At 60.8% G+C, this 18,480-nt stretch overlaps 2 protein-coding genes across 2 annotated transcripts in view; both read right to left on the bottom strand.

Annotated features, from left to right (window-relative positions):
• Positions 1 to 14,139, bottom strand: part of FEV (FEV transcription factor, ETS family member) — a 50,499-nt gene extending 36,360 nt beyond the window's left edge. The window contains exon 1 of the mRNA XM_026647720.1: positions 14,084 to 14,139. Coding sequence (XP_026503505.1) covers positions 14,084 to 14,139 — 56 coding nt within the window. The remainder of the gene's footprint in view (positions 1 to 14,083) is intronic.
• Positions 14,140 to 14,757: 618 nt separating this feature from the next.
• The window catches only part of CFAP65 (cilia and flagella associated protein 65), a 35,613-nt gene continuing 31,890 nt past the window's right edge, over positions 14,758 to 18,480 (bottom strand). Inside the window, exons 27-29 of the mRNA XM_029910496.1 lie at positions 17,960 to 18,277; positions 17,327 to 17,464; positions 14,758 to 15,401 (exon numbers count right to left, since the gene is read on the bottom strand). Of these exons, the coding sequence (XP_029766356.1) occupies positions 15,278 to 15,401; positions 17,327 to 17,464; positions 17,960 to 18,277 (580 nt within the window). The 3' untranslated portion in view covers positions 14,758 to 15,277. The remainder of the gene's footprint in view (positions 15,402 to 17,326; positions 17,465 to 17,959; positions 18,278 to 18,480) is intronic.

Below are 18,480 nucleotides of genomic sequence, written 5' to 3'. Positions count from 1 at the left end.
TCTTTGAGCTGAGAGGCAGCGCTGGGGCCCTGACCCCTGTGCTCATGGCAGGACCAGGGCACTTTCTCCAGGAATCAGGTGTCAGCCCGGTGTCCTGGCCAAAACCCAGCGCAGGCGATTCCATCCTGCCGCCCTCCCGCTGGCTCTGAGCTGCCTCCTCACTGCCTGTCCTTGGCTTCCGCGCGCTGTGAAGCAGCTGCCATGTTCCACCCCAGAGGTGGCTACATTGCAGTGATCGGCATAACGATCCCTGTGGGCGGAGTCTGTTTGGGGCAGGCGGCGAGAGGCCCAGCTGGCTCCCCTTGGCCTTCCCATGGGCGACTGCCCCGGCCCTTCTCCTCCAGCCGGCTGGGCCACCTGCTCCCTGGGGCAGGGGCAGCGTCTCTCTGCGGCCCTGTGGCTCCCCATTGTTACCCAGGTGGGTGCAGCCCCAGGACACCGGCTTCTTCCGCAGCCCCTGGCTTCTTCCCCATGGACAAACTTCTGAGCCCCGCTCAGGCTCCTGAAGCAAGCCATGGCCAGAGGCTGCCTCTCCGGTGGGCAGGGCCGGCCAGATCCAGGGAGGGGCCGGTGCCCAAGGGCAGGCTGGTTGGGAAGAGGCCCTGCTGGGCCTGGCGCCCTCCCTGTTTGGTGTGTGGCTGCTCGCTCTCCTGCAGCTCCCCCTGCCCGGCTCTGTATCCGGGGGGGGGGGGGGGGGGGGGGGGGGCAGGCTGGCGTCTCCCGAGCCGGTATGCTGGTGCTGGCAAAGCACCCGGGGGCAGTGCCAGCCCCTGGGGCGGCGCGACCCTCCTGGGCGGGGAGGGACCATTCATCACCCTCCTGAGGGCTGCAGGAGCCAGCAGGCGTCCGCAGGGAGCAGCCTCTGGCCAGGGCGTCTGCACCCCCCCGTAGGTGCACGGGGCGGCTCGGGCTGCACCGGCCCTTCGTCCGGACGGCCGGGTCCCCCACGGGCTGCTGGAGAGGAGCCTTTGGAGGCGCCACAGTTGGTCCTTAGCCCTCCCCAGAATCCCCCAGGCCCTGGCGCCCTGGAGAGCCTGTGAGCAGCCAGCATCTCCTCCCAGCCAGGCCCTGCCCGGCTCCACCTGTCTGCCTGTGCCCACATCCTGCTTCCCCGCCAGCCAGCAGCACCTCCAGGGCACAGCACGCTGCAGAACCACACACACACAATCACACACATGCACAATCACACACATGCACAATCACACAATCACACGCACACACAATCACATGCACATACACAATCACACAAATGCACAAACACACCACATACAATCATCGCACACACTATCACACATGCACACACCCAATCGCACGCTCACACACTGTCACATGGCCCCAGTCACACACAATCTCTCACATACAGTGGTGAGGGTGGCAGAAAGACCGTGACAGCTCCTCGGGCTCCCCCCAGCCCTGTGGCTGTGTGTTGCTGTTCCGTGTGGGTCCCAGGATACTAGACAGACAGGGTGGGGGAGGGCCCATGCACTCCAGTTGAGGCGAGGGCAGACACCGAGAGACACGCTCGGCAAAGCTGGTCTCTCTCGCCAACAGAAGCAGGTCCCTCCCCTGCCCCGCCACTTGGGAAGACACAATCGCACACACACGCCCATGCAAATGCGCCCAGCCCGGATCCTACACACACTCTGCCCCGGGCCCGGCCATGCAAATCGCCCCGCCCCAGGCCAGGCCTCATGGCCACACACACAAAACACATGCAAATCCCGCCCCACTGCCCCCAGGCTGGGCCCGGCCTGTGGCTCTGGGATGACACAATACCAGGCACTCCAGGCTCCCTCCCTGTGCCCGTGTCCCCACGAGGCCTGGCCCTGCCTTGGCCCCACGCCAGGCTCAGGTGTGGGTCAAGATGAAAGTGTTCGCTGAGTTCTGGCTCTGGGTGGGAAATTCCCTGGCTGGCCACTGGCTCGTGGCCCCAAATCGTGGGAGAGGAAGGGAACCTGGGGGGGAGGGGAGCGTTGGGGGAAAGTTCCCCAATGTCAGTGTCCCACTGCCCTGCAGTGGCTCAGCGCGTCAGTACCAACCTCAGGGCACTGGTAGGAACCAGGGCACATACCCCACATGGGCCGTGAATTCTGGGCTTAGATTTCCCCAACCAGCTCCTCAGGTGCCATCACAGGCTAATCAGGGAGTCACAGACCGTCCCTGGGGGACCCCGGTCTGTCCTGCCCCCCGGCGAGCCCGTCTCTGTGACAGCTCACACCACGAATCACAGCCGTATTCAGGCCAAGCCCAGTCACTCACCCCAGGCCAGTTACACCTTAGATCTCACACCAAAGCAAACACTTGTAGCCAGTCCTATAATAATCACATTTATTAAACAGGAAGAGGAAACAAGAGAGTTATTTACAAGGTTAATGCAGGTAACCATAGATACACAATGAGTTTCTATCTTAAGTTTCCAAAGGTAATAGAAGCTTCTATGACAGACAAGCTCCATATGTCCCTTAGGGCTAACCCAGACTGAGCACTGGGGTTCTCTTGCCGAGGCCTAGAAACCTTGCCCCCCAGAGTCCAAGCAGCCCAGAGATACTGTTCCTTCTTGTCAGGGGTTTTTAGTCCCGTTCCCCTTGTGCTCAGAGCTGCAAGCTCAGCTGGTGGGAGGAATCCACCTGCAAGACTCATCTTCCAGGAGCAGGGGGTCAAAACAACCAATGGCTTTTGTCCTCTTTATCGTCCCACAGTAGTCCATCAGGTGTCAATGGACTTTCCCTGTTGGCCAGGACATAATACCTTCAGCTGGAGACCCGGACGTCGCACTAGTTAATGTCTCTCTCCTGCCTGGTGAGTTACACAGTCACCGAGGCTTGCAACACAAATGCTCCGATGTTCCCTTACATCACGGCACACAGCTGTTATAACTGAGATTAACGCTGGGCCGCCACTCACAAGCATTCAAGAAAGTCTAAACACTAAACCCATCCTTACAACCCTAGTGCCTCTCTGACCAGCACTAACACACAGGGGAGAAAGGGATAGATAGTCAGACAGAAAATATCACAATGCCACTGTATAAACCAGGGGTACGCCAACAACTTGACTTCTGCGTGCAGTTCTGGTCGCCCCATCTCAAAAAAGCTATATTGGAATTGGAAAAGGTTCAGAAACAGGCAACAAAAATGATGAGGGGGATGGAACGGCTGCCGTATGAAGAGAGACTGGGACTGTTCAGCTTGGAAAAACGACACCTAAAGAGCAGGGCTGGGGGTCTGAGGGAGGTCTATACAATCATGCCCGGGGTTGAGAGAGTGACTAGGAAAGTGTTCTTTGCCCCTTTGCGTAACACAAGAACTAGGGGTCACCCAATGAAATTAACAGGCAGCAGGTTTAAAACAAACAGAAAGAAGAACTTCTTCCCTGTGACAAAGTGGGAATTTTTTTGTAATATTATGGAGCCGCAGTTTCCCCCAGATGCTGCTTTGTTACCTAGTGAGGGGGAGGTCTGTTCGCTCTCCAGGCAGGCTAAGACACAGGTGTGAATGGCGCCCAGTCTCCCAGTCTTAGGTCCCACATCAAGGGAGCTCTTGAGAAGACGGTGGCAGCTCCCGTCGTCCAGACATGGACACCTAGCAACCAACGAGGCAGAGAACTATGGACTTCCCCGCCCCTCGGCAGGGGGCTGAGCCGCATCTCCCCAGCTCGGGGACAAAGGACTGGGGCAGGGGGATGAGGCAGAAGTCAAGTGTGGGCTGTCCCTGCAGATGTTCCCTAAGACGGTACACATCTCCCTCAGGGGCTGGCTCGCTAACCGGAGCTCCCGGTGGGAAGCAGGGGGGCTGAAGGACCAGGGGGCAGCCTGAGGAAGTGGTGAAGCCACAGGACCTGCCCTGGTGAGGTCTGGCTCACTGACCGGCCAGTGATGTTCCACAGGTGGGGTCACAGCATTGGTCCTGTGGATACGTGACAGTCACACTCACTGCCAGGGGATGGTGTGAAGGCCAAAAGTATAAGAGGGTTCAAAAAAGAACTAGAGAAGTTCCTGGGTGACAGGTCTATAAATGGCTATTAGCCAGGCTGGGCAGGGACACAACCCCCTGTTCTGGGTGTCCCTAAACCTCTGACTGCCAGAAGCTGGGGGTGGACGACAGGGGATGGATCGTTTGATAATTGCTCTGGTCTGTTCATTCCCCCTGAAGCGCCTGGCACCGGCCTCTGTCGGACGACAGGACCCTGGGCTAGATGGCCCCTTGTTCTGACTCAGTCTGGTCGTTCTGATGCTGGCTCATTCCCGGACCCATTGCAAGCCTCACGTGTGGGTTAGGGATGGCAATGGGCGTGAAACGCGCGTGGCTGGTGACCTGCTGTTATTGATTTGTATGGCGGGAGCACCGGGAGCCCACGGCCCCACTGAGCCCGGTGCCGCACAGAGAGACAGCGCAGGGATGGGCCGTCTCACACGCTGGGGACAAGACAAGAGATGGATTTTTGGGCACTGGGCCTGCTGCCCTGGCAGGCGCAGGGATCCCTGGGCCGGCTGCTGTTTGTTTCCAGGGGATGGGGGAAGCAGGACCTTGCGCACGCTCTGTGTGAATAAACAAGCCTGCCCCAAAGAACGGCCCCGCCCTGTAGCATCAATTTCTCCTCCTCGTGGAAGGCCCCAAATACGGGGGAATCGATCGGGCCGAAGCAGTAACAACCCCAGCCCCCCAGCAGCGTTAGCTGGGCCATGACCTGCCAGACAAACCTCCCCCGCGCGCTAAACACGAGCCAGACAGCAACCCCTGGCACCGAGCAGCCTCCAGCGACTCCTCCCGCTGCTCAGCCTCACAAGGAGGCAGCAGCCCCCGAGCCGCCCCAGCCAAACGGGGCTCTGGCCTGCCTGGCCCGGGGGGTGCGTGCGGACGCCCCGGGCCCTCGGGGAAGGCAGTGCAGGCTGGGGCATCGGGCACGGCCGGGCTCTCTCCCAGGCTCTGCCCTTGGGTGAGTGGCTGTGGTCTCTGCTGGCGCCTCTTGTTACCGTAATGCCCCTGATGATGCGCAGGGTTTCCAAAGCACTGACGTGATTTAGGAGCGAAGTCCCAGGGATGCCCAGTGGGACACAGGCCTATACAGCGCCTGTCTCCCGTCTCGTTAGGGCGAAAGCAGCCGAGAAGGGTGAGCGGCGTCTGGGCTGGGGGTCGCTCTGCACTTGGCAGCGGAGCTGTCACTAGCGTGTGGAGCTCTCCCACGCAGCCAGGGGTGTTAGCTGAGCGAGCGGGGCGGTAGTGAAGGACGCAGGGGCCTGGGGCGTCTGGCTTTGGTCAGGTCTCTTGGCAGGGCAGGGCGGGGTCGGGCTGGTCTTCTTCTGGGTTGTGTCTGTTGCAGGGGATTGTCTTTCTTTCTGTTTAACTTTGTCAAACTTTTACTGCAAAAGGAAAAGGGGAACCGGGGCCAGAAGCCGAACGATCTCATAACCGCCGACCTGCATAGAGGGGAACCCAGGGCGTCGCCACGGGGGAAACCGGCCGGTAGCTAGTCCGGCTTAGTTCCCCCTGCAGCCACGCTACTCCGGAATAGCTAGTCCGGGCGAATCCCCACACGGACGAGTCCCCAAAGCTGAGCTCGGCAGGCTACAAACGGTCCCTTGTGGCCGAAACGTCCATGGTTAACAGAGACCCGTCCACTGGCGATCGCCTTGTTCGGATCGTGTGCTTGGCCGACGGCCACCCCACATCCCCTGGCGTGTGCGTTCGGCTGCCCCGGCATGGGGGTGCTCACCAGCGCCACCTGTGGGGGGGTCAGAGAGCCCCCCGCCCCGCTCCCCCAGACAGGTGCATCTCAGACGCGCCCCCCACGGGACGACTGACGCCAGGTCAGCTGCATCCCGCTCTCAGACAGCTGCTGTCAGTCGAACCCACTTCCGTGCAGAGGGAAAAGCCCCCCCGGGCAGCGTGGCCTCAGCCCAATGGGCCAGCAGGGGAGCGTGGCGCTGCCCCCACGTCCCAGCAGAGGCCTCTGTGGCTAAGCCAAGGGCCCTCCAGGGCAGCGCCAGGCTCAGGGGCTCCTCCCGCCCCCGGCCTTTGCTGCTGACGCCGCACTAGCTGCTGCCCACAGGGACGTTCTGAGCCCAGCTCAGGCCGATGCTGCTCCTAGGCCCGTGAAACGGCTGCATCCCCCCTCCGCCGACCCTCCTGCAGTGAGTTCCACAGGTTAACTGGGACCAAAGGCCTGGCCTGCGCTGTAAGTGCCTTTTAACCTGCCCTGAGGTGGAGGCTGCGGGCCTGTCTCCGGGGGAGCGGGTTGTCAGCAGCAGCAGTGATTTGGCCTGCAGTAGTGCCGAGGGGCCCCAGGCTGGGCAGGTGATGACAGGCAGCTCGGAGACAAGAGCTGGAGCCAGCCAGCTGAGGGGGCACAAGGGACCAGGCCGAAATCCTCCTCAGCCTTGACTTGCCCAGGAGAACTGCCCCGTGGGTCTCCCCGCTACACCAGTGTGGGGCAAGGGCTGCCCCAGGGAGTCCTGGCGGCTCTGGGGGAGCCGGGCTGTGGAGCCTTCCAGCTCCGAGTCCCTGCCCCAGCGTAGGCCAGGTTGCACAGAGGACAGCCGGATGGTGAAGCGACACAGGGGGTCCTAGCCCCGGCCCTAGGGGAACCAAGGGGGGCATGTCACACCAGGCCCCGTGCTGGGAATCCCAGCAGAGAGCCCTGCCGCCCCCCCCCCCGGGTCCCTCTGGGGCAGGGTGAGTGCTGGGAAGCTCACCCACGCACAGCCCATGCTGTGGGTAAGGGCCTGTCTTCCTGTACAGCGGTGGGTGTCGTGCCCACCTCCCCGAGGGGCGGACGCTGTGGTGGCGGGCGAAGCTCTGCGCTGGCTGCACGGGGGCGAGGTCGGTGTCACTCCGTCGCCGGGGGATGGATGTTTCACACCCCAGCGATGGCATTACACCGACGGGTCTGCAGCGTAGATCCGGCCTTAGGGGAGTGTGGGCTCCCTGGGGCGCCCAGCCCAGCCTCCCCCCCATGCAGAGTCAGTTACCGAGCATCGCACTGGGAGTGAGGGGGGTTGGCACCGGTGAGAGCCAGGCGCCCAGCGCCCCTGCAGCTGGGGCTGGCTAAGGGGACAGAGACATACGGGGCCAGGCCCTGCTCTGTCACCGGGCACAAGGCAGCAGCTGGCTGCAAATACTAAATGACACCAAGTATGGGGGGAGGGGGCTGTACTGAGAGAGGTGACCCCCCCACCCCATCCCCCTACCGCTGCCCGGCTCGCCCTCCCCGCCCAGCTGGGCTGTGGCAGCTGCTGAGTCCACTGAACTCAGGGGAACATTGAGACCTACCTGGGTGAAATACAGGTGAGCACCAGCCCCGCTGAGCCAGTCCCTGCGGCAAGGCAGGTGAGCGCCAGCTGGCTTTGAACGGACGGGGCGCACGGGCAGGGGATAACTCTGGCCTTCCCCTTTCCCTCCCCCCAGCTTCCCCAGAGCTGCTGCCGGGAGCTCCCTGGGGCTCTGGGTGTGTGTACCATGCATGCTGGAGGTGTGCACACTGCGTGGCTGGCACATCTCACGTGTGTACATCACGTGTACCTCAGCTGACATGTATGTAGCTTCCCTGCATGTTGGCCAGGGGGTTGTGAGCCACTCGTGTATGTTGCACATCACACATGATTCACAAGTCACGGCAGTGGCACGTTGCATGTCCACCGAGTGTGCACCTTGCACGGGCACTGCATGTGTGCGGGCACGTTTCACACGTGTCGCAGGTGTGTCACAGGCGTGCCGACAGGCTGGACCTGCCTAACGCGAGCCGAACGAACAAAACGTTCACGTCAGGTCTTGCACGTGGGGCTCGACGCCAGGCAAGTGCAGAAGTTGCTCCGGGCTCGGCCCGCTTGCGCCCGTCCCCGGCCCGAGCCGACAACTGGGCAGGGGAAAGACGCCTCGTTGGGTCCCTCCGCCCCTTGGATCTGATGTGCAGGAGCCCTGGGCTTGGAACCGGTTCACCCCGGGGGAAAGTCCGGAAGGTGCAGCCTGGTGGAACAAACAGAGCAGGGAGAAGGGGAGTTAAAGGGCTGGGGGCAGGAGTAGTGAAAAGAGAAGGAACGAGGAGAGAGGGGCAGAGAAAGGCAGGGAGCAAGAGAGGAAGGGAAAAGCAAGGAGAAGAAAAGGAGGAGAGGGAGCGAGAGAGACGCTGCAGGTGGGTCAGTGACTTCTGCCGAGCTGAGCCCCGTTCCCTCTGCTCTCCCGGGTGAGAGTCCCTGGGGCATCGGAGGGAAAGTCCCTGGTATTTCAGAGCCTCTCTTGCAGCCCGACAGTTGGGGTCCAGCCCCCAGGAGCCCTGAGCACTGACCCCTCAGTCTGCGGTCCCAGCCGCAGCCCCAGGCCCCACAGGCAGCAGGCTGGCAGGATCTCACCTGGTTCCGGTAACACGCTGGCAGGTGCCAGGTGAGTCGCTCACCTTCTCCGGCTGGCTCCCGAGCAGAAAATGAGGGCGCCGGTGGCTCGGTGGGGCTTTTATAGCCCTGATAAAAATAGCGCTGGCTTCCCAGTGAGCAAGGGGGGCCGGGGAGATGGGGCTGTGCAGAGCCAGGGGAGAGGGCTGGGTTGTCAATGGAGAGCTTCTCCCAGCACACCTGTCACAGGCTCTGTGTTTGCTCAGCACAAATATTGACCCAGAGGAGGCAGGCTGGGCAGGGGAGGTGATTAGACCACCTAGATTAGAGCCAGAGCAGGGCTCTCTGCAAACTCCCCAGGGCGGCTTTGTTAATGGGAGCCTGCTGGGCTGCCAGGAGCCTGGGCGCTGGAGGGGGGGTGGAGGGGGCCAGAGGAGGAGACACTCATTAACCTACCCTGGAACAACACCAGCTGTCACTTTTCCACCCACCTGCCTGGCTCACTTTGCAGCCACGGGGAGGGGCGGGGCAGGGGGGTGCGCAGAGGAGCCAGGCCTGAAGGCCACCTACATCTTTCCAAATGGAAAGGAAGGAAGGAGGGCATGGGGCAAAGGAGCGAGGGACAGGGGGAGGGTAAACGGCTCTGGCAGGGCCTGGCAGAACACGGGTTTGGCTGGGAGTGGGAAAGCCGGGGGAGAGGCCCCCATCCTAGAGGCGGCCTGCGTTCCTTGCTCCCAGAGGTGTCCCTTTCCCTCTGGCCGCGTTCAGACGCCGACTGGTAGCAGGTGGCCAGTTTGCCAAGCAAGCTGGGTCGCTCGGGATCCGGGACCTGTCACTTCATTCTTTCATTCCTGTGTCACCTGCAGACTGTATCCGGGAGGTTTGGGGGTTTTCTCCCAGGTCATTGACAAAGCTGTTAAATTGCGTGAGGCCAGGAACTGATCCCTGCTGGACCACTCCCTGGTTCGAGGAGTCGTCCCTGTTCACAATTACACCTGGAGACCTCTCCGGGAGCCCAGTTTTAATCCATTTCATGGGGGCACTGTTCATTTGATAGTGGTCTGGTGCGGTACCAAGCCAATGGTAATGCCAGGGGATTAAGCAACCACATCTCCAGTTCCAGCAGACGCCACCCAGAACGTGTCCACGATACGGCAACAGGCTCCAGTAGAAACGTTCCGGAGCCCCCTGCCCGTAAGGCACCCGCGGGATCCCCAGGCCCTGCTCCGACTCTGAACTACGCTGGGGTAAAGCAGGAGTCACCCCCCTGCAGTCAATGGAGCGACCCCAGTGTGAACGCCGTGGGAGTGAGGGGCTCTGGGCCGGACGGCCGTTGGCTGGACTAGCTTCCCTCTGCATGCAGGAGCCCCGGCAGGTGAATCAATGCTGTGGCTGTGTGTGGCCCTTTCTCCCAGACAGACCAGCTTCCCCCACGGGATGGTGGGCTAGTGATGCAGACCCCAGGCCCCCCTAGGAACCAGACTGAGACACCTCCTCCCCACACTGCAGACAAGGGGAGGGCCTCCTGCCCCTGCTGGCCTGGCCTGGGGTAGACACGGCCAGGGGAGGCGCCAGGCCCGACCCTTGGAGCAATCCAGTGCCCTGTCCCAGAGCACTGAGTTACTGGAGCTGTTCGGCCTAGTGGGTGGGGACTGGCTGAGAGTCAGTTCTATGCCTGGCTCTGCCACTGTCCTGCTGCGTGACCTTGGGGAAGTTACTTCATCCTCTTTCCCCCTCACTCTTTGTCTGTTTTGTCTATTTAAACTGCAATCTCCTTCGGCCAGGGACTGTCTCTCATGGTGTTTGTACAGCACCCGGCGCGCTGGGACCCTGCTCTGCATTGGGACCGCCATGTGCCACCACACTGATAATGAATTGAACAGTCCAAGGGGACACACCCCATACAAGGGAAAGGAGCCCAAGGGACCTGTTGGAGCCATTCACGGCTCACCGTGGGATGGACTATCTCTAGGGCTGAGGTTCTCCCCGTCTTTCTGCCACACACAAGGCCGCGACAGCCTAGGGCCCTGTGCTGGCAGAAGGGCGGAGCACGGGGCTGCAGAGCCATGCGGTGCAGACACACGGTACTCACCGGTGATCCCAGCCCAGGTGCTGTTTTGTTCTCATCTCATTATCTCCCAGACAATGGAGTGACTCGCCTAGTGTTAAATGTTTTAAGGAATCAGGATTCCTTCTGTTCTCCCCCCTCGGGCTCTCCCCAGAAGCGGGGCCCTGGCAGCAGAGCAGCGGGCGCAGAAGACAAGGCAGGGTGTGCATATGGTATGAAATCCATGGCGCCCGATCTCTCCTGGTATCTAGCACCGGGCGGAGAGCATCGCCTTAGAGCTGCGCCGCTGGTGAGCGCTCCCTGCTCCTAGTCAGAGGAGACGTCAGTCCTTACCCCTAGGAGATCGATCTAGTGCCCTCCTGGGAAACATCCGACACCCCAACCCTCAGGGACCAGACCACAAAAATGCTTCCTTCTCTCCCTCCAAACACACACCTCCTAGGGGCTGGAAATGACACAGCCCCGGGTGCTGGCCTGGCCTGACGGCAGGTTTAATGTGTGATTTCTCAGCAAACAGCAAGGCTCCGGCCCCAAGCTTTCCCCCAGCAGAGCTGGGCAAGCAGGTTTCCAGCACTACAGCCAGCTTGTCCCTCCATCCCTGGGGCTTCTCAAGGTGTTTCCCTCTGTCCCTGGGGCTTCTCAGGATGCTAGGTCACCAAACGATGGCACCCTGGCATCGTGAAATGGGCACTTGGCATGTCTACAGCACCTTCCATCGCAGGGCAGCACTTCCCCAGCCTGGGTGAATTCAGTTCTCTCCTCCATGGATGAGTACGTTCAGCGTTGCCCGTTGTACAAATGGGATAAACAAGATGAAGTCACTTGCCCAAGATCACATGGCAAGCGAGTAGAAACCCAGGAGTCCTGGGCCCGCATCCTGTGGTGGTGCCATAAGTTCCACCTTCCTGTGAAGCGGCTGAGGGGAAGAAGGTTTAGCAGCTAGCTGGAGAGATTCTCCAAGCTCTTTAGACCTTTGGTAGAAGTTTTTTAATTGTATGCACGTTCTCCTGTCACTCCAAGGCCTGGATGTGGTAACTATGGCAACCTGGGTTTGCAGGTGGAGGGAGATGAAAACTGGCACCAAAGCAAAACATTCAGTAACTTTTCTCCAGAACGTCCGAGGCAGAATCCAGGATGGCGGGTGGCACAAGCTGTATTTCCAGCTTGTTCGCATCGTCTCTCTATCCCTCTAAAGAGATGCTCCCTGGAGAGCCAGAGCCATCACTGGCGTAACTCTGCTGAAGCCAGCAACCCCAGAGATTAAATGCGGCCCAGAGAGAGAGAGTAAGATTAGTTGCACCTAACTGCCACGGACCCATGTGTGAGAAAAGGCTAACAGGTCGCTAGACCTGGGGGAGTCTCGGTTCATCACAGCCTGATGGCAGAGAATGGACCATAAACATCAATCTCCCGTTTCTTCGGAAGGGTCGGATCTGTCGCCAGCAAACCCCCCAGCGCCCGGGGCAGGATGTGAGCTGTTAACAACAGGAAAGCTGTTCCCAGGCATCACACTGCATCTAGGCTACACACACGGTCTGTTTGCTTTTCAATATGATGCCATTAAACATATAATAACGCTTAGCACTTTCCAAACATTAACCTGGTCATCCTGCCACCCCATGAGGGAGGGGAGCTGAGACCCAGAATGACTCAGACAACAGAGCACATCAGACTAGAAGGCAGGAGTGCTTGTTCCCATGTTCAAACCACTAGATCATCCTGCCTTTGAGCTTTCCAGGTCACCCCTGGTTCTGCTCCCCATCTCGATGTGGTGGGATCCCCCCCTTGGGGTGCACTTGGCCCAGATGATGTAGATCCGAGGACAGAGATGGAAGAGGGGAGCAGCTCCCGGGCTGGTCTTACAGATCTAGGGCTGAGTGTTGTGAAGCAGGGTAGAGGACTCTGTGGAGAAATACCTCTTGGAGGTGATTGTCTGTCTGAGATGCTTGCTGAGCCCAGGGGGGCAGTGTCCCCTGGAAGTCTGGGATCGTGCTGCTGGTGGGACAGGAGTTTGTGCATCTTTGTGCCGTTTCTCCCTATTGAATTTGCCCCGATCACTATATTTTAAGAGGACAGTACAGGGCAGAGCGAAGACTCTCCTGCCATGCCACCTCTACAGAGCTTTCTTCCAAGGGACAGATAGAATCGGGATGCACCTGGGAAGAAATTAGCCAAAAGAATCTCTATGAACCGCATGGCATGGGTCTGTCTGTCCAGGGGTAGCCTTCTTGGCTTTCTCTCTCCAGCCTACCATCTATGTACTTCTGCAGCTCTCGGCACCGGACTTTGAGCTTCTCTAACAAAGGAAAAGTCTTGCTTTTCGGCCATTCTACTGGCCAGGTGCTGTCACCAAGGTTAGAAATACCCCCAGGAAACGGGGATCCCACCCACGACTGACACCCAGGAACCCTCCCCTGAGCTGGAGGGGCGAGGAAGAGCTCTCGCCACCAGGGAGCTGGCCTCCCCGGGACCTCAAAGCAAGCTAATGAATGGGATCCATGCTGCGTGTGGATTGTCTGGGCCTTTCCCCTTCTAGGGGTCGGCTGGCTTAAGAGCCGTCGATTCCAAAGCCAGAAGGGACCATTGTGATCATCCCGTCTGCCCCTCGTATAACACAGGCTGGAGAACGGCCCCCAAGTAATTAAGATGGTAACTGTCTACTGCAGCTGCCAGCTAATGAAGTTGCCCCTTTAGCTCAAGCAGTAGAGGGCTGTGCTTTCAACCTCCTGGGCCTGGGAGCGGTTTGATGCCTTTGCTGGACAGCCCCAGGAGTCCTTTGGCCCAGCACTGCAGCTGGGCAGCCCTGAAGGAGAATTCCCGCAAGCGGTTGAAACCCCGGGAGAAAGGACAGTTTGTGACAGGAAGAAGCCTGCAGCCAGCTGACATGGCAGGAGGGAGTTGTGTGTGTCAGGACTCGGCCTGGGCGCTGGGTTCACCCCCGTTCTTGGTGTGATCCAGGAGTCAGCAGGTCCATTTCTCCCTCCCCGAGCTGGGACACTGAGGTCTGCACTGACTCAGAGGGGAGGGGGACAGCACCCCCGAACGATTCACCCACCCCGCTCCCTGCAGTACAGTGCCCCTAGACTACAACCATGCTGGGTCAGCACTGACTCGGACGGGGGAGTGCCCCCTATTGAATTACCAGCACCAGCTCATCCCCTCCCCAGCCAGGGTGAGCTTGCATGATGTGCCAGAATCCCGACCCAAGCATTCCACTGCACTGGGGCAGGGTCACCCCGGCCAGGCAGCCACGGAGCACAGGCTCCACCCAGGCGGAGAGCACAGCCAGCACCCTGGTGCGATGAGCTGGGCTGGGCAGTGGTGGCACCACCCGCTGTGCTCTCAGCTCGGGCGAGAGGCAAGCAGAAGGCCCTGCTGCGGGAGAACTGGAGCCCCAGCTCAGAGGCGGGGAGCACGCTGCTCCGGAGAAGGATCCAGACTCCATCTGGAGCCCCCAGGCACCTGGCTGAGCTCTGGAGCAGCCAGATGGGCCCTTGCTGTCTCTCTGACAAAAGGAACAGCCCAGCCCTGCGGCGTGGGGACATTTACAAACAAGCAACTGCTGGGTTCAGCTGTGTCATGTCCCCGGGTACAGCAAGCGCCTCCTGTACCCCCTTGCCAGCACTGCTCGGGGCAGCTGGGGCATACGCCCCTCCCTCACTCCCCAGGCCCCAGAGGTATCGGCTCAGTACCACGGGACCCAAATGTAGAGGAACATGCAGTGTCCAGGCTGCTGCACCAGGACCATGGTGCCAGCCCGCACTGCCCTGTGTGCTAGGCACAGTACGGCTGGCCTGGCTCACAGCCAGGCATGTGCCCACAAGATGGCTGGAAAAAGGGGTAGAGGTGGGAGGCCAGAGCTGTGTCTTGCACCCTCGTGTTCCCCCACGCAGGAGCTGGCAGGAGGGGTGGGGCTCCTCGGAGTGACTCCCCTGCCCAGCCACTCCCCAGAGCCCACAAAGCCTGGGAGCAGGGGAGGTCTTGGCCGGGAGTCTGGCTGAACCATTCGGTACTTTTACCAATGGTGCTGGTGCCACCTATTGGCAATTGCTAACCCTGCTTGTTTAGGGCGAAGCCTCTCTCCTCTGACACTCGGGTCTTGGCCCTGTTCTGCCCGCCAGGTCACGGGGGGCTGAGGGGGAGACACAGACAGGCCATGCACAGTCCCTAGGGGTCCCAATTCCCCCCACCCCCGGGGGAGCAGCATGCAGGGGGCTATGTGCCATAACAGGACTCCAGGCAGCAAGGGGGACACCCAGCAGCGGCAGGAGCTCAGTCCGGACGCATTAGCCACACCGCACTCTCCCAGAGAATGGCAGGGCCATGCAGCCCGTTTTATTTGGGGGTAGCACCCGAGGGAGTCAGCTGCAGCCAGCCAGGTGGCTGCCCGGCGGGCGGGCCGTTCCTGAGCGGAGCTGTCCCCGTTTCACGGACGCTGGGCATCGAGGCAGCAGAAGGGCCCGGGTTCCTGCCGCCACTGCAGAGAGCGAGTGTGAACCGGAACAGCGCGCGGGGAGGGAGTCGTCAGCGGCAGGCTCGATTTCAAAGTAGGCATGTTCAAAAACCACATCCCTCCCCCAGGGACGACCTGGGGCATGCGGGGACACGTCACTGACAGCGTCCCGCTCCACATGCCAGCTCGCTGCACGGCAGGATGCCCTCCACACTCACTGCCAGGTGGCTGAACTCCCCTGGGCACAGCCACCCACCTCCGGTCTTGGGGCTGGCTCCTCTCTGACCTGGCCAGCAGTGGAGAAGGCCTGGTTCCCAGGAGCCGGCTGCTGTGGGGGATTCCAGTAGGGCTGTGGCCGCTGCCATTCCTCAGAGAGCAGACTGAGCGCTGAACTCGGCTAGCGTGGGCAGCGGTTCTGAGCCACGCCGGCCATCTAGGTGGACAGGACAATCTGAGGGTAACCCTCGGTTTCCTTGCCTTCAGTGGGGAGGCTGGGCCCAGGCCCTGCCATGCGCAGCAGCGATGCGGGGTGACCAGGCGTGGCTGGGCTGATGCCTCTGAAAGAGAAGAGATTCCCTTTGGATCTGGCAGCATCCAGCCTGTGGCCTTTCCTCCTGCAAGTCACCCTCCTCCTCCACCAAACAGCCCTGGGGGATCCAGCAGGAGGAGCCGCCCCCGTAAGGCCGGCAGATGGGCTTGCTCTCACATGTCAACCACCAAGCCTCTCCCACCCCATCCCAAACACTGTGCCTCTGCCCTGCCCACACTCCCCTTCCTCAGCACCCACAGCTGCCTCTTCTCTCATGCAAACGGCTTCTCAGTGCCCAGCCCTGCTACATGAAACCACTTGGCGCTGCCTCCCTTGGCCTCTCTGGCCCAGCCACAAGCAGCGGGCGAGAGCTCTGCCAGCTGCCTCAGACCTGTAAGGAAGTGCCCCCTGTGACGAAGGAGGATGTTCTGAATGTTTGCTTTGACTCCTGGGTAGGGGCCTGTGACGCAGCAGGGAGTGGGGAGTATGGACCTGGGCAGGTTGCAGGGGAGTTTGGCTGGGACTGGCTGCATTGGGGCTGGGAGACTGGCCTTGAGGGAAGATACCTGAGCAGGTAACATGAGAACCCAGGAGGGGGATGGAGCCAGGTGACACCTTTGCCCCGGAAACTGGACACAGGCTGGAGGAGGAGCCGGGGTGGGGGAGGCTGAGTGAGACGGCTGGAGGGAGTTTCAGTTTGGAGCTGGCTGGGGAAATGGAGGGAGGGCCCAGACGAGGCTCTGGTCTTCCTGCCTCCCCAAGATGGACCTGACTTAGGGGCTCCTGTTTCCTGGACCTACAAGCTCTGTTTTAGACCATGCTCTTGTCATCTAATAAACCTTTTGTTTTACTGGCTGGCTGAGAGTCACGTCTGACTGTGGAGTTGGGGTGCAGGGCCCTGTGGCTTCCCCAGGACCCCGCCTGAGCGGACTCGCTGTGGGGAAGGGCATGGTGGGGCAGGGGAGGCTGAATGCTCCGAGGCCAGACCCAGGAAGGTCAAAGCTGCGTAAGTTTCTTGCCTGAAGACAGTCTGCTCACAGAGAGGAGGCTCCCCCAGAGTCCTGCCTGGCTTCGTATGGAGTAGTTCCAGAGCATCGCCCGGGGACTCCGTGACATCCCCAACCCCAACCCCCAGCTTTCTCTTGGTGGGTCAGAGCTCAGGAGAGGTGTGCGGGTTCACAGCTGCAGTGAAGTCCTGTTATGGGGCTGCCAGGCGTGAGCGTCGGAGTTGGCTGCTGCTCCATTACGCTCTGGGATATAGATACCTACTGAGGATCGTTCGCCTGCTGACCTAGCCCAGCTCAGGACTTGTGGAAATCCAGAATCACACAGACAGACGCTTACCAAGGGCGGGATTTCGTCCTCACACACAGCCCCCGGCCTCACCCAGGACGACCTCCTCTAGCACATGCACAGGCACTGAGACACAGCACGACTGCCCGCACATCGCACCAGGACTTTCGCATGGATGCGGAGCGTGTGCCCATGAGCAGACTGGGGTTGGACCCACGTTCCTCCCAATTCCCGGGGTAAATGCACAGGCCACGTTTTAGACCCAGCGTGAGGAAGGTTTGGATGTTTGCTCAGCTACCCTCTATTAAACAGGGGGTAATGAGTGCACTGTAGGGCTCCAAACGACGGGTGTCCACCCGTCTGCCCCCTTCCCCCGCTGGAAGGGAATTAGACGACGCAAAGGGAGACCCCCCCCCCGCCCCCCGGAGCCCACACTCTTGGCCTGGATTCTCCAGTGCCCTGGGCCATTCCTGCAGCTGCTGGGCATGTGCCAGGCTCCTGCCCCCTCTGGATCCTGCAGCGGGGTGGTGGTCGCTCTCCCTGGGAGGAACCTGCCCATTTCACACATGGCGCATGAGCTGCTGGCAGATGGGACGACAGGAGTGGAGGTGTGCTACACAGGACACAGCGAGGCCTCTGCAAGGCATTCCCGCCCCTTACCTTTGGGCGGAGGAGGGGGGCAGGGCGATCACCCTGGGACGGGCCGTCAGAACCACCTCGCCGCGGCTGGCCTCCACCATTATGTTCTGCAGCATGTTCTCCAGCACCAGCTCCAGCAGGTTCCCGAACGCAGGCAGCCTAGAGAGCCCGGAGGTGCAGGAGAGGTTGTCCATGGGCGCAGGCCCTGCAGTGTGGGCAGCTGGGTTCCCCCGGCACACACAGGGCCCCAGCAGGTGCCGAGGTGCCACGGCCAGCTGCACTAAGAGCGGAGAAATGCAGCACCTGACCCCACGCCCTCCCCTGGAGCAGCCCAGCCGCCCTCTCGGCACAGACTGTGCCTGAATTGGGGGCTGATGGGCAGGAGCCTCAAACCCTGCCTCATCTGCACTGAATCACTCTGTCCACAGCTGCTCTCATCTGCAACATTGCATTTGGGGCAGGAGCAATGCATGCTGGGACTTGTCTGCTCAGGCCGCACCTCCCTACGCAAGAGGAGGGTGGCTAGCAGGCTGCGCTGGAGAACTCAGTGGGTGGCCATACGGAGTGCATGGCTAGCCCACTGGAGGTATAACGTGAGAGAGGGGAAGACAGATTCGTGCTCCCTGCATCACACCGGCCGGGGCCCCTCCTCACCTGGTGATTGTCTCCTTCTCCTCCCGGAGCTGTTCCTGGTGAAGGATGTCACGCAAGCTATCCGGAGGCTCCTCCCCAGCCGCCCTGGGAGAGGTGACCAGGCTCATCTCACATTCTTCCTGCCTCTCCTCCTCCTCTCCCGGCTTGTCCTTAGCACAAGGGGCTGGGGAAGGAGATGCTCTGGAGGAGCCACCCGGGCTTCGCATCCTGCCCTGGTGCTTTGCTGATTCTGCAGTCCAGAACTGGTGGAAATAAGGCATGGGCTCGGCCAGGCTCCTGCTCACTGCTTGGTGGAACTGGGTGTCCTCCAACAGGCCTCTAGGATGGGAGGGAAAGGAACAAAGGGGTCAGAAACAACACCTCTGCATAAGCAGACGCATGCCCGCGAGGCCGATGTCCTTGGCAGAGTAATGACCCCTAGGGTTCCCTGTAAGCCAGCTGCTCTCACTTGAGTCAGTGGCCAGCTTGGCCCCCTGCTAGCCCCGGGGAAGATGGCATCGATCCTGAGTGCCTGTGCCCAG

Source organism: Terrapene carolina, unplaced genomic scaffold (genome assembly GCF_002925995.2).
Source record: "Terrapene carolina triunguis isolate 2854851 unplaced genomic scaffold, T_m_triunguis-2.0 Scaffold62, whole genome shotgun sequence".
Lineage (NCBI taxonomy): Eukaryota > Metazoa > Chordata > Testudines > Emydidae > Terrapene > Terrapene triunguis.
Note: the sequence above shows the minus strand (reverse complement) of the source record. Positions and strands in the feature narration are given on the sequence as shown.